Genomic DNA, 13,923 nt, shown 5'->3' on the forward strand with positions numbered 1-13,923 from the left:
TAGGGCTTGCCGATCAAAAGGTCGGCAGTTCGAATCCCCGCGGTGGGGTGCGCTCCCATCGCTCAGTCCCAGCGCCTGCCAACCTAGCAGTTCGAAAGCACCCCCGGGTGCAAGTAGATAAATAGGGACCGCTTTCTAGCAGGAAGGTAAACGGCGTTTCCGTGTGCGGCTCTGGCTCGCGAGAGCAGCGATGTCACGCTGGCCACGTGACCTGGAAATGTCTCCGGACAGCGCTGGCCCCCGGCCTCTTGAGTGAGATGGGCGCACAACCCCAGAGTCTGGCAAGACTGGCCCGTACGGGTAGGGGTACCTTTACCTTTACCTTTATCAGGACAATAACAGAGCAATGCTAACAGTGAATGACACCACTCAGCCTACCACCTCGTTCTATAAGATAAAAGAACCCTGAGTCTGAATTAGGGGGAGGGCTTTAGCTTAGTGGAAGAATAACTGCTTTGTGCTGCAAAGATCCCAACTTCTCATGGTAGGGCTTGGGAGAGGCGCCATATCTGAAGCCCTGGAAAGCCACTGCCCATTGGTGTAGATAAGAATCCTGAGCCAGATGGACCAGTGGTCTGCCTTGGTATAGGACAGCTTCCTGTGTTGTACTTAACCTGAGAGTGAGCCCCATTAAACTGAATGGGACTTATTTCTGAGTATATACATGCACAAGGATTGTTCTTGCTTTCTGGAGACAGGAGGAGGGCTGCCAAAAAATGCATGTTTCACCAGCTCATATTCTCCTGACATTCCCCTCCATCCCTAAAGAGCCAGGTCATTTTGTTCAGTCTTAGCCAGGTGCAGGTACCCTGAAGGCAACGAAGGACTGAGACGTGGTGGGAAGGGAACTTATTTCCTCCCTTCTCCGCTTCACCCTAGATAACCTCCATGCAATCTGATTGCCATTCGTTAAATATCCTTGAATCCTCGTGCAACAGTTCCACTTGGGAGTTACCTGCGTATTACCGGCGGCAAAAATAATTTATCATTAGGGTGCCTAGGATGGCTTTTGACATGATATGAAATGATGGGGGTTGGCTGTGCCAATCACTTTCACATAGTCTCTCAACCTTGATGTCGAATGTAAGGCAGCTCTTAGATTTAAGCTGCCTGGAATTAATATTCTTAAACAAGACCCTCTAACTTGCTTCTGGATCAGGCTGATGGCTGTCACCATCAGGAATTCACCCATCCCTGTAGCACCAAGGAATAGTTTCAAAGCAACAGGGCAGCAATTCCTTCCCATTCTTATTGCATGTTTGAAAACTGAATATTTCACATACTTTATCCCAAAATCTGATGTGTTGTGATCGAGTATGAATATATATATTTAAAGGGAGGTATTCAGCTATGCTTTAATCAGAGCAGACGTACTGAAATTAAAGCCACATTCATTAATTTCAGTGGGTCTACTCTGAGTAAAGCTTAGTTGGCTATCATGAAAATCCTTATAATTTTATGTAAACGGCATTGTGCAAACTGTGGGGAAATACATCTATTTTTCATTAGGATTCCAGTGTACCAGGTAAAGGCTGTGTATGCATATTAGCATATTTTGCAAATAAAAAAGTTGCCAAGAGCGGATTCAAGGAGCAAATCCCATCATTCTTGCATCATAAACTGCTTTATTATAATGAAGTCAAACGACTCAGCTCTCCTACGCAAACAGGTAACAAATAGCCACATCTTATTTCCATTACCATGATTGGATGAATAGCTGACCGTTTATCTTCCGGCACTTACTCCATGTTGATTGCCTATTTTAAAGAGGCATTCATTTACATGAATTAACACATGTAGGTCCATGCAAATTGCTGCTTCCCTGAAATTAAGCTGAAAACATTGCTCAGTACAGACACTTGGAGGGAGATAATGAATAGCATTATGAAGTCTTTTTCAGTAAGTGTCCCTGCTGTGGCTGTTACTCCTTTAGTTAAATCATTATTAGAGAACCTGTAGCCTTCCAGACGTTGTTGTCGAGCTACAGCTCCCATAATTCCCGGTTGTAGGCCATGTTGGCTGGCGTTGATGGGTCCAACAACATCTGGGGGACCACAGATTCCCCACTCCTGCTTTACACCATAGGACCATATATACTCCTATGTGGAAAGGCAGACTTTTTTTCCATGGCTGGGGGGATGTTATGTCTAGTGAGAAACTGATTATGAGAGCTAATCTTGCTAAGACTGATATACTGATGTGGTATCCGACAAAACTGCCAGGTGGAAGTTTCATAATTATTTTGCATCCATCTCTTAATTACCATGCTGCTAATGCAGCAAAAACAATGCAGGAGGAACTTACTAGATACCAGTCTCTGCAGCCACAGCAGGCGCTGTGATTCTCCAGCGGTTTCGCCCCTGGAGGCACACCCCATTGTCTTTCGAGACAGACAGGTGCTAACAATAATAACAATAATAACCTCGTAATTATCTCTATGCACATGGATTTCTCCCCAAACAATTATTTCATACATTTCAGATTTTCCTTTTTTTTTTTTTAAATATTTATTAAGAGTTTCAAAGTTACAGTTCAGATTTTCCCATGCCAATTGATGGTTCAGGAAGGGTTTCAAATCAATCCCTGCCCCCCGCTGTATTCCAAACTCAAAGTGAAATGCATGAGAGAGACAGTTACATCCCTTTATACAAACAGCAAAGTCATTCTCCAAGTTGTGGATTCTTGTGTAACCAAAACACTGCAGCAATATTTTTTTTTACAGGAACCATTTGCTTGTATTATTTGTATTAAGCACGAGTCATCCTGATTATTTGTGCCAAACAGAATGATTACATGCTTATTAGTTCAATTTATTCAGTGGGACGTACTTCTTGAAAAGGCATGTATAAGATGTGCCATGAAGCTGCTATGCTACCTGTACTTACCTGGGAGCAAGTCCCATTGAATTCAAAAGGATTTGCTTTTGCGTAGACATATTTAGGATTCCAGTGTTCAAATGTATAATTGCCTTCAACTAGTGAAATCCCTAAAGAGAAAGGACTTGCATCACATTGTTTATATCTTACTAGCACATAATGTTCAGTTCATTTCCCATCACAGTTCATGTGTATGAATTTTTATGTACATTTCCAATCACTTTAATATGGTGTTATTTATTGTGTTTATTTTCAAAGGTGGCAAATGGCATCCCATTCACATTATAGAATCAGAGCCTAGAATAATAAGTATACTTTATTACAATATGCTTAGCACCAAATATATGTGTGGTGTCACTGCCTGCAATTTTGAGCTAGTCACCGTTTTTTAAAAAAGAGGCATTTCAATGAAGCGTGGCTTTAAAAGGAGGGAAACCTATTTTAATGCAAAATGAGAAAATCTCTTGCATAGAAACATATAATGAGCTGGAAAAAAATTATTTAAAGGTATCAATGCATTATTTAAAAAAAGTTTTGCTTTAAAGAAACAGGGACTGAGCATTCTTTGCTTAGTTTGGGTTCGAAAGTGAGCTTGGGCAGGCTCCACGTTTGTGCTCACAAAAGCCTCGCCAAGAAGTTCAGTCCTTGAGGACACAATGAGTTTTTGTTTTGAACACTAGCCAGATGATGGATAAGCAAGGCTGAAACATGAGAAAGATAGAGCTGAAAGCAAATGAAACCATGGTTTAGTAAGCTAGGAATTTAACATTATGCTTACACATTTGCCCTTCTTCCCCATCCCTCATTCCTTCCATGGCTTTAGGTCTCGTATCATGATTACTTTCATTTTTTATTACATCAAAAATGATGTAAATTCGAGTTTTAATCTTGGATTGTACACTACAATCTGAAACCATGCTAATGCCCTAATGTAATTTGAAGTCCAAAGATTAAACCACAGTTTCCCGTGTCAGGTTCTAGTTTAAGGTAATCACAATTCAGGCGTCAAAGTCAATGTACAGGAATTGAAGGGAAGGAGCAAGGAAGGAGCATGCAGGCACAATGTTTGTTCCGAGTTGAATAAACCATGTTTTATTAAGCCAAAATATTGTTGCATTGAGATGAACCCAATCGCAGCGTTCAGATACATGAATTGTGCTAGTCATAGTTAAGAACCTACATGATGGTTTGAGCTTCCAAAGTGAAATTTTGGAAAACGAGCCTTTAAAATAAAGTTTGACTTACACCACCAGTTTTCCTGGTATAGGTTCTGCTGGGTTGCCACGTCATGTCACCGAGATGCAAGAGGATTGGATTTTCTCTCCTTGCCCTGCCTCACCCCATCCCTTTTGGGGGGGACTTGCCACTTTAAATTGTTTGATGACTCAAAAGCAAAATTGATTTGAAAACTTCCACTGATGCAGGCATCTAGGCTTCATGACTTTGATGGAAGGAGGACTATGAAATCTTGTGTTTCCACAGGTTCTCTGCAGTAACAGCCTGCTAGAATCAACAGACTACTGGTTCCAGAATCAGAGGACACCATGCCAGATTGGCATCGTGGAGGACCAGTTGGAGAAGAACTATGCCTCTGTAAGTCCTTGAGCGATCCAAACCCTAGCAGGAGAAGGAATGTGCAGTCAGAACAGCGAATAAATCGTAAATCTGAAAATGTATTGGCTTGTTGTTTGAAAACCACTGCCTATTAGCAAAAACACAGTCAACTATTTAGGCAATCAAAAATGAAATTTCGCAACTCTACTGCGTGTTTCTGATTTCTGCTATCAGTGCTGGTTTACATGAAATTACAGGATTACAGAGCAGGAGAAGGGGTGGCATGTGAGATTGATCTCAAGAGAGAAGACTACCCAGAGTAGAAGGGAAACAGTGTCAGTAATGTGGCTTTTGTTAAGATGAAACTTATATAGTATCTTGGCCGCATTCAACTTTTAAAATGTTACTTTTAGGACTGCTTTTCATATTACATTTCTCCTCTAATGGAGTTTGCTCTGTAGAGTGATACATGTTTATAACCCAGTATAGAGAAATTGTAACATGAAGAATGGTTATTTGGCTTGAGAGCTAGTTAAGCAACCATAGGTATACCTTTGCAACATTAATATTGGTAAAGAGAACTGTACTTATTCTTCCCAGATTACTTGTTTAAAGATGCTTTCCTTATGCAGCAATGGGGGACCTGTGGCCCTCCAGATGTTGTTGTAGTCCAGCTCCCTTAAACCCCAGCCAGCATAGCCAATGGGCAGGGATGATGGGAGTTGTAGTCCAGCAGTATCTGGACTGCTACACATTTCCCACCCCTGTCTTTAATGCTGTGTTCATGCTATCTCTGAACCACTACCAGTAGCAACTATGGTTACTGTAGGAATAACTTAATAAGGCATGCATTTTGCTGCCCACTTTTTAATCAACAAGAACAATTGTTTATAATGGGGAGTGGAAGCAAGCTGTGCATCCCACAGGTCTGTTTGTGTTCTTACATTGCTTTCAAGCATTGTTCCTAGTACTTGGCATGCCAACTGAGAATTAGTGGTGTGTGTAGTTACTTTATCTTGCAACAGTGAGTATGAGTCAAGCTACCCTTTATTTTTTATTTTATTTTTTAAAAAAAGCTTTGCATCTTTGGGTCTTTGTTTCCTCCCCAAACCTAAGCTGTTATTACTAGAGAGGTATTTTTAGTTTAATCCCTAGCTCAGTCTTTAAAACACCTTAATTATATTCTGCCAAGGAAGAAGAATAAGTTAGCTGGTGGTTAAAACCGTGGCAGTAACAAGCCACAGCCCTTTTCCAAATATGGTACATGAGTGAACACAAGGCCTTTTAAAGGCGTGTCATCACGTGGCCTTCTCATTAGTAAATGTGAAGGAATACAGCCAAGATACAATGTCCTCTCTGTTCCAGCGTTGCACATGTCCCTTATTATTATTAGATCACAAAATTGTTTACTAGCCCATCTGCTTCACACATGCCTGTGTTAATCATTTGCTGCCTGTAACAGGGAGAAAATAACCAAATTGTGCTTGACTCGTCGCCTAGAGACAGTTCTTACCTGCTTAAGTGGCCAAGCAACAGCTTCCGTATAATTCTGGGTTGTTTCCGCTAGCAAAGGTTCTCTGTGTCTCATTCCACGGTGTTGTGGCCATCCACGGTGCCATCCTCTCAAAGCTGGAGTGGCTTCATGTCAGCAAAAGATTCTCCCCTGGGTGTCTGTAAAGGAGAGCCCATGGCTAGGGCTCAGCCTGGCCCCATGCATAATCTCCAGTCCCAACAGATGATTAGGGTGTTGTTTACCTGCTGTGCCTTCTTCTCTCATGCAAGCCAATATATATATGCTTGGTGTGGTGGTTAACAATATCAGGTTCAGACGGGGGAGACTCCACTTCAAATGAGAGCTCAGCCGGTGAATTCTCCTGCCCCAATCTCTCACACTTACTCGCTAGCCTGTTGTTATGAGGGAGGAGGAAAATAATTTATCCCTGATCTTTGTTGTGGAAGTTTGCATTAAAATGTAAATATTGCAAACTCTAATACATAAGTAATCAAATAGTGCTTTCATACCCTGCTTCCCTCCCCCCCCCCAACCATTCAGTGTGAAAAGAAACAAGTAGTTCAGGAGCAAATTTTGCACATTATGCTTAACATATAGCAGGCAGAGGGGAAAAAGAAGTTCTTCATTTCTGCACAGATTTAAATCTGTGTTGTTTAAATACAGCCTCAGTTGTTATTGGGACCATGAAATGCAGAAATTTGGCTCTTCCTTCCCCAGCTGTGACTCCCCCCCCCCCGCCTCCATAAAACTCCTGTCCCCAGACTATGTGAGTTAGTAAAAAGGTTCCAACTGGCCCCAGTGGAGGTTATTTTACTAGCCTTCATAGCTGTTTAGGAGAAAGGCAATGTTAGAAACTGAAATATGAAAGCTAGGAGCTAAATGGCACCATAAATCGAGGTTATGGGCACAACAACAGAATGTCTAGGCACACTTTTTTACAACAAGAATACAAAGCTGAAAATGAATGAACTGCAGCTAAAATCTTATGTTCATTTTTCACATGGTCTAGTTCTCATCTGAAGACTGCAAAAAAAGCAATACTTCTCCTGCTGCCCCCCTAATATTCTTATGAGGATCCTATCTTCAATCTTCAGAAAGTGGCTGGAAGTAGGGAGGCAGAAAAAGGTCCTCCTTTCCTTCCAGCAGGGGCAGTTTTAATCTGAAATCTTAGGCGCAGTACTGTACCCAGAGCTCAGAAATTGCCCGCATTAATGAAATTCCCTGTCGCAAAACACAGCTAGAGCAATGGGAGTTTTGAATGCTGGGGAAAGGACAGTTTTTAGCTGGTATCATAGATGGGAACAGTACTATTAACAATCAGGTTTTCCCTTGTGCCTGTAAATAAAGAAAGAAAGTTGGAGATGTAGCTGCCGTAAGCATAATGTGCAGTTTGACACCTAGTTCTCCTCTCAGGCAACTTAACTGCTGCTGAGTCTGGACAGAGCCAAAGTTACTGCTGTGTTTGCCCTTCCTCACTGCAGATCATGGCTTCTGTTTAAAAACAAATGGTCATCTCATAAGGCTTAAAGTAAAGGTAAAGGTACCCCTGCCCGTACAGGCCAGTCTTGCCGGACTCTGGGGTTGTGCGCCCATCTCACTCAAGAGGCCGGGGGCCAGCACTGTCCGGAGACACTTCCGGGTCACATGGCCAGTGTGACATCGCTGCTCTGGCGAGCCAGAGCCGCACACGGAAACGCCGTTTACCTTCCCGCTAGAAAGTGGTCCCTATTTATCTACTTGCACCCGGGGGTGCTTTCGAACTGCTAGGTTGGCAGGCGCTGGGACCGAGCAACGGGAGCGCACCCCGCCGCGGGGATTCAAACCACCGACCTTTCGATCGGCAAGCCCTAGGCGCTGAGGCTTTAACCCACAGCGCCACCCGCGTCCCTAAGGCTTATGGAGAGCAAATAGATCGGCACTGCATAGACCTGCCCTGCTTACCAGACAAAAGATATCTCTTGGGCTGTTGCAGCACAATTCCTGCCATGCTTAAGTGGCAACTCATGAACTGGAAGCTTATGTTTTATCTGTTTTAATTTATTGTTCCCCGACTGTTCAGGATTGTGGGGTACACTGGGGAAATATCCCAGCTCATCCAATAATTGCTATTCTACTGGGTTTGTTCTCTTGCTTGTTTGCTCTTGCCTGTTAAGGGTGTATTTGGAGACCACTTTTGACAAATCCACTTAGTAATAAATAAATAGGAAACTTGCAAAAGTGCTATTAGAAGAACTGGGCATATAGCCCGGGACTGGTAAGGCTGTAAATGATGCTCCATAGGGCCAGGTGGTTGATGTGGAGCATGATGCGTATTTGAAGATACGGCCTTTACTTTGCACCTGTGATCTATCACAGCCCTTAGAAACGGAATCCCCAATGAGTCTTCAGCTTGATGTTGCTTATGCATTGGCACGATTGCTTGCTATCATGAGTCCAGGGTTTACTGTGACCCAGATGACGTCAGGTATAGAGAAATGGTGCCTTGCTAATCATTAGCATATTGTACAAAAGGGTAGCAGATGGCTTGCATGACATAAATATTTATTGGCATATTTTCTTTAAGTTTAAATCACAAGTGACAATCAATTTAGACCGAAACCAAAAAGGAGTAATCCTTAATGAGAAGAAAACATTTACAGCTGTTTCTGAAGCAATGAAATCTGAAGAAAGGGACTCTTGGCAATGCAGCCAAGTAGTTAAACTAAGGACAGTTTTTAATGTGCCTATAAAGCCACTGGGATATTATTTTTCTTACAGGCGCTTGATATATAATTGGCACTAAGTGTCAATTACATTCTTTTCTGAGCACTTTCCAAAATGTGGTAAGACACATAGTGGTGCTTCTTGAAATATTTAGGCAGGGAGTAGAGTGGGAAATCTGACCAAATCTGGTGTGTGTTGCGTTAAGGCAGCAACTTCAAAACCTTTTTAGGCCAAAGAGAGTAAACATTCGGAATGCTTTTAACTATTTAGAGCACTTTCCTTTTTTGAATTGTGGATGCGTTTGCTGCCCTGGGCTCCTTCAAGAGGAAGGGTGAGATATACATGCAATTAATAATAATAATAATAATAATAATAATAATAATAGCCTTTGCCCAATCCAGTGTCCTTCAGGTGTTTTGGCTAAAGTTATACCACTGGGGCATGGAAATGTGCATCATGACATTTTTTTCTCCCCAAAGGGCAAACATTAATTGGGTCAGGAGGAAACGGTTAAGTGCTTTGTCAGACTTCTTCTGTCAAAAGGAGAGCTATTCCCTGCAGCTGCCATGTTTTATCACCCTAAGCAGAGGAATGGGGAAAGGAGTGTGACAGCAAGGACCATGTGATTTTAGAATGCCAAGAGACGGATGGCAGGAACGAGGGCGTGACAGTTTCCATGTACTTCGTAGGATATGGTAACAAAAATGAAAGAGAGGAGAATAGGTTGCAAACCAGTTGGCATTACCTAGGGTTGTCATATTTCAAACAGTGAAAAAAATCCACGCAGAAAAGTTGTTGACCTTTTTTGGGCAAATTCACACAAAAAATGCCGATTTTGAACTATTTTTATGGGAAAACGGCAAAAACTGCACTGCCAACATGGGCTGCTATACATCCAAATTTTCCTGGAGATTTATCCGATTTCCACCCAGACGCTGCTGCTGACTGCAGTATTCCGGATATGTCTGTAAAAATCCAGGTGTATGGCAACCCTACATTACCTGCTATTTGAGATGAATCATGTTCTCTCCAACTTGCTTGAATCATAGAGTCAGCCCCTGCAATGCAGAAATATATAGCTGTCCCTTATGGGGATCGAACCTGCAACCTTAGCATCAGCACCCAAGCTCTAATCAGCTGAGCTATCCCGTCTGAACAATGCATGTAAGTGCAGCACTCACCTCTCACACATATTGTCTCTTTCAGATTTGTTGAGCATAAGGATAAGGTGAGGCGACTGAAACTGGCTAAGTCATCTAGTTAGCTAGCAGAGGAGGAGGAGCCTGTTCTAGAGATAACATCTACAGTGTTGCAGGAAATGATCTTTACGATTTAATAAGTAACTCTATTGTTCTTATTTAAAAATCGTTTATTAACAGAGAAAACAGAATACCATCAAGTTACTCGTAAGAGTGTAGGAGCAAGCTGTTTTGCTCTCAGCAGGAATGTTTATATTCCTATGGTTGCTGCAATTTAATGAGCAGGTTAAGAAGTAAATAGAACAATTCAGGGAAGGGGGGATGATCCCTCAGTTATTCTTGTTTTTATTACATTGTTGTCTTGTGAATTTCATTAAGAAATAACTCCTAAATCCACAACAAGGCAACACCTTTATTAGGAACAACCAAAACGTCAAAATAGTGGCATGCTTTGGAGTTCTACAGAATTCTGTATTAGGCAAGATGTTATGCAGAGCTGGAGGTAGAAGGATAAGAAAGTGTCTTATGACATTCAAAAAGTGGGCCTTCTCAGGAGTTGCACCATTCCACATGCCACAGAATGTTCATGGGTCAGAAACTGGTTCAATTTAAATGCCCCCTGAAGTCTTAACTGGGTTTGGTTGCAACGTTCTGCTATATTTATGAATCTAGGTGCATATTATGAATCCTAGATGCATGTTGCTATGATACATGTAGTTTATTTGTGGTGGTGATGATGATGATGATGATGATGATGATGATTTAAACGTCTTGGTTATTCTGCCTATTGAGTGGAATATAAATATAATTAAATAACTAGCAAAGTAGTACGAAACTTAGGCTAAATGTTGTAGCCATGTGACCAGCTTATAGCCTCAGTTCCAAGCTGCAGACTCCAGACTGAATAATAAGGGAGCAATCCTATTGCGAGATTCACTGGGATGAGTGGGGTTAGGATCCAGTGGGTCTCTGGCTGAGCTTTGCTGTCCCACGCCCTCAGCTGAGCCGGAAATATGCTAGCATATCTCCCCCATCTTGGCTTAGCTGCTTCAGCTGAGCCTGGTGGATCTTAAGCCTGAAAATTCCACTGGCATGGTGGAGGCAGAACAAGAGACAGGAGACTTAGCCTGGATCCTATCTGTTCATCTCAGTCATGTGACCTGTCAACCCGGTCTAAGATATGTCGGCAAAAAAGGTGGTGTAACTCCAACTGCTATCTGTTTTTCCAAGACACGCTGCCTTAGTGCTTCTTATGAAGTCTTTTCAATTGTGCTTCTAATGTTCACAGGGTAATAATATCAGCATGCTCCTGTTGAATTCCATATGCTTCCTTTTATGGCAGGACACTCAGAAGACCTCAGTACTCTAGGCCTCAAAGCTCTATATACGCAAGCGTTCTCTCCACTTCCATATTGGGAAGTGATCCAGAGATGCTGTTCCATGGTGCAGGATTCCATGGGGGCATCAGAGCCCCCTTCGTACGTATCTGTTGTGCTTGTAAAAGTACATGACTGCACAACCGGAGAAACTTGCAATAAATTAAAATGGGTCACATCAAAACAAGGTGCCAAAAGATAATAAATATCCCACTTGAGTGGCTCTTTTCCTGTCACAATATACAGTATTGTCTTGAAACCCCATAACTAAAGTCAAGGTTCTGGAAGTGCTTCCAAGAGAAACTTCAAAACGTCTCTTGTTTCCTCATTATATTTTCAGTTCCATCACCATGAGCATGATTTTATGAGATGAATGAAAGGCCATTTAATCCAAATGTTTTCATTTCCACTCTCTGTAGCTGTTATGTGTATGGTTTCCCCCCCTGCCAACGAGGTTTTGGCATCTATGAAAATTACCATGAGATGCACTCCATCAATTTCTTCCAAATAATTAGTCTGAATATGTTCCAGTGAGATGGGTTTCATTTTCTGTAAATATTGTGCCTCTGTACATTTCTTTGTTGACATGTTTTGCTTAAATAAGTCATCCTTGCATTACTTGGCATTATGTAGTCTCTCTTAAGAGCTATATTCTTATCCTGGAATACACAACTAATGGGGCACGGGCATCTGTTTTTACCTATCAATTATCTACAACTCAGGGTTGAGTCACCCATGAACAATATAATACAGCCATGGGAGTAAAGACACAGTTTCAGTGATAATGTGGGTTCTGTATAAGTGAGCAGTGGTGAGAAAATGGCAAAGTCCTGTCAGTGCATGGGGGCAGTTTTGCATAAGATTGTGCCTCAAGGCATATTCATATGATCATAGAACCATAGAATTATAGACTTGGAAGAGATCCCAGGAGTCATCTAGTTCAACACCATGCGTGCAGCAAATTCTGCTCACATCTACCCCTGGGTGGGCTCAAACCTGCAACCTTCTGGCTAATAGCCAGATATGCTGACCTTTTGAATCCCCGAGTCATGTTAAAACTTTTTAGCATTTTTGGAATTCGGAAGTTGAAAAATTCAGCTCGCCCAAATGGTCACGAGTGATGGGAATTGTATCTTAAAACATCTGGTGTGTCCCAGATGTTGTGGTTAGGGAAGGTAAGCAGTAACTTGAAGCTACTAAAGCAAGAAAAGATGGTCACATGCAGTGCCCATATACAACACTTCTGCATACTTGTATACTTCTGTAGACATTTGATATACATATATTTTTTAAGTTTAACCATAAGAGGGGTCCGTGGTATACGAATGTTCAAGCCATATTGTGGTTATTAAACTGAGATTAATTCACAGTTTCCCTGTTCAGATACATCAGGAAACTGTAGTTTAAAGTATAACCAGACCATGGTAGAAGTCCCAAAGCTGGTTTGCAAGGAAAGGTTTGCAAGGCTGATTTTCAGCCTAGTAAATCATGGGATGTTGAGTTGAGATCATTATGTGTAATTCGTTGTTGGAGTTACAAAAGGTTTACAATTCCCGTCCTCTTTAGTTCTCTCCTTATCAGTGTTCTTTCTTCTCCATTGTACTTAAACCCCTATAGATATATGTACCTACTGTGTTCACACCATCTTCTTGGCTCTCTTCATGCACTTAATTAAATAGGTTGTTGCCTCCAAAATCTCATGATGCTATGAGCTATTTCATTTTTAAGCAGTCAAAACTCCTTTTTTTAAATATAACGACTGACTTTTCATCAAAATTAGGTACTATTTTAAAACCTCCTCAGTCAAGCTGAGTGTGACAGGTGCAGACTTTGCCTGAAGTACAAATGCTGACGTACTGTGCCTCTGGTGATTCAGCTGCTCTCTGCAGTTCGCCTCAAGGTTTAGGCACTGTCTCCCGATGACAATCCTCTGGAATATGAGAGATGTTGATCTGGTTTATCTGCCACATATAACTAGCAACCGTGAATGCTGTGAGCTGCCTTGGGTCCTGCACTGAACATAAGAAGAGCCTTCTGGATCAGGCCAATGGCCCATCTAGTCCTGCATCCTGTTCTCATGGTTGCCAACCTGTAGGAAACCAGCAAGCAGGACTTGAGCACAAGAGCACTGTCCCCCACTCCACCCCTAGTTTCCAGCAACTGGTATTCAGAAGCATTACTTCCAGGGCTGGTATACACTGATAGTCTTATCCTTCATGAATTTGTCCTGTTGTCTTTTTAAGCCACCCAAGTTAGTACCCATCACTGCCTCCTGCAGGAACAAGTTCCATAGTTCTACGTACTGTGTTAAGAAGAACAGTGTAGAGCAGGGTTTCCCAAACTTGGGTCTCCAGCTGGTTTTGGACTACGACTCCCATCATCTCTAGCTAGCAGGACCAGTGGTCAGGGATGATGGGAACTGTAGTCCCAAAACAGCTAGACACCCAAGTTTGGGAAACCCTGGCGCAGAGGGTCTAGGAAAGCGGGTGCTGGCCTGCCACCAACATCTCTGTGGCCTCGCCCCTTCATCTCCTGAACACAAAGTCTGCTAGATGATTCTGACAGTGCTTAGCTGAATTATAGTGCCTGCACACTGTTGCTGTTTTGTGTGTGTGTGTGGAGGGGAGGAATACAGGGGCACACTAGAAATGCAGGAATGCATCATTAAAGTGAGTTAACTGCCCTTTCAGTGTAGTGTAGTG

General features: G+C 42.2%; 1 protein-coding gene across 3 annotated transcripts in view; it reads left to right on the forward strand.

Moving 5' to 3' along the window:
* The window catches only part of SPHKAP (SPHK1 interactor, AKAP domain containing), a 74,211-nt gene that overhangs the window by 26,645 nt on the left and 33,643 nt on the right, over positions 1-13,923 (forward strand). For all 3 annotated transcript variants that reach the window (XM_077929908.1, XM_077929910.1, XM_077929909.1), the window contains exon 3: positions 4,359-4,469. In XM_077929908.1, coding sequence (XP_077786034.1) covers positions 4,359-4,469 — 111 coding nt within the window. The remainder of the gene's footprint in view (positions 1-4,358; positions 4,470-13,923) is intronic.

This window comes from Podarcis muralis, chromosome 6, assembly GCF_964188315.1.
Source record: "Podarcis muralis chromosome 6, rPodMur119.hap1.1, whole genome shotgun sequence".
In the NCBI taxonomy this organism is placed as follows: domain Eukaryota; kingdom Metazoa; phylum Chordata; class Lepidosauria; order Squamata; family Lacertidae; genus Podarcis; species Podarcis muralis.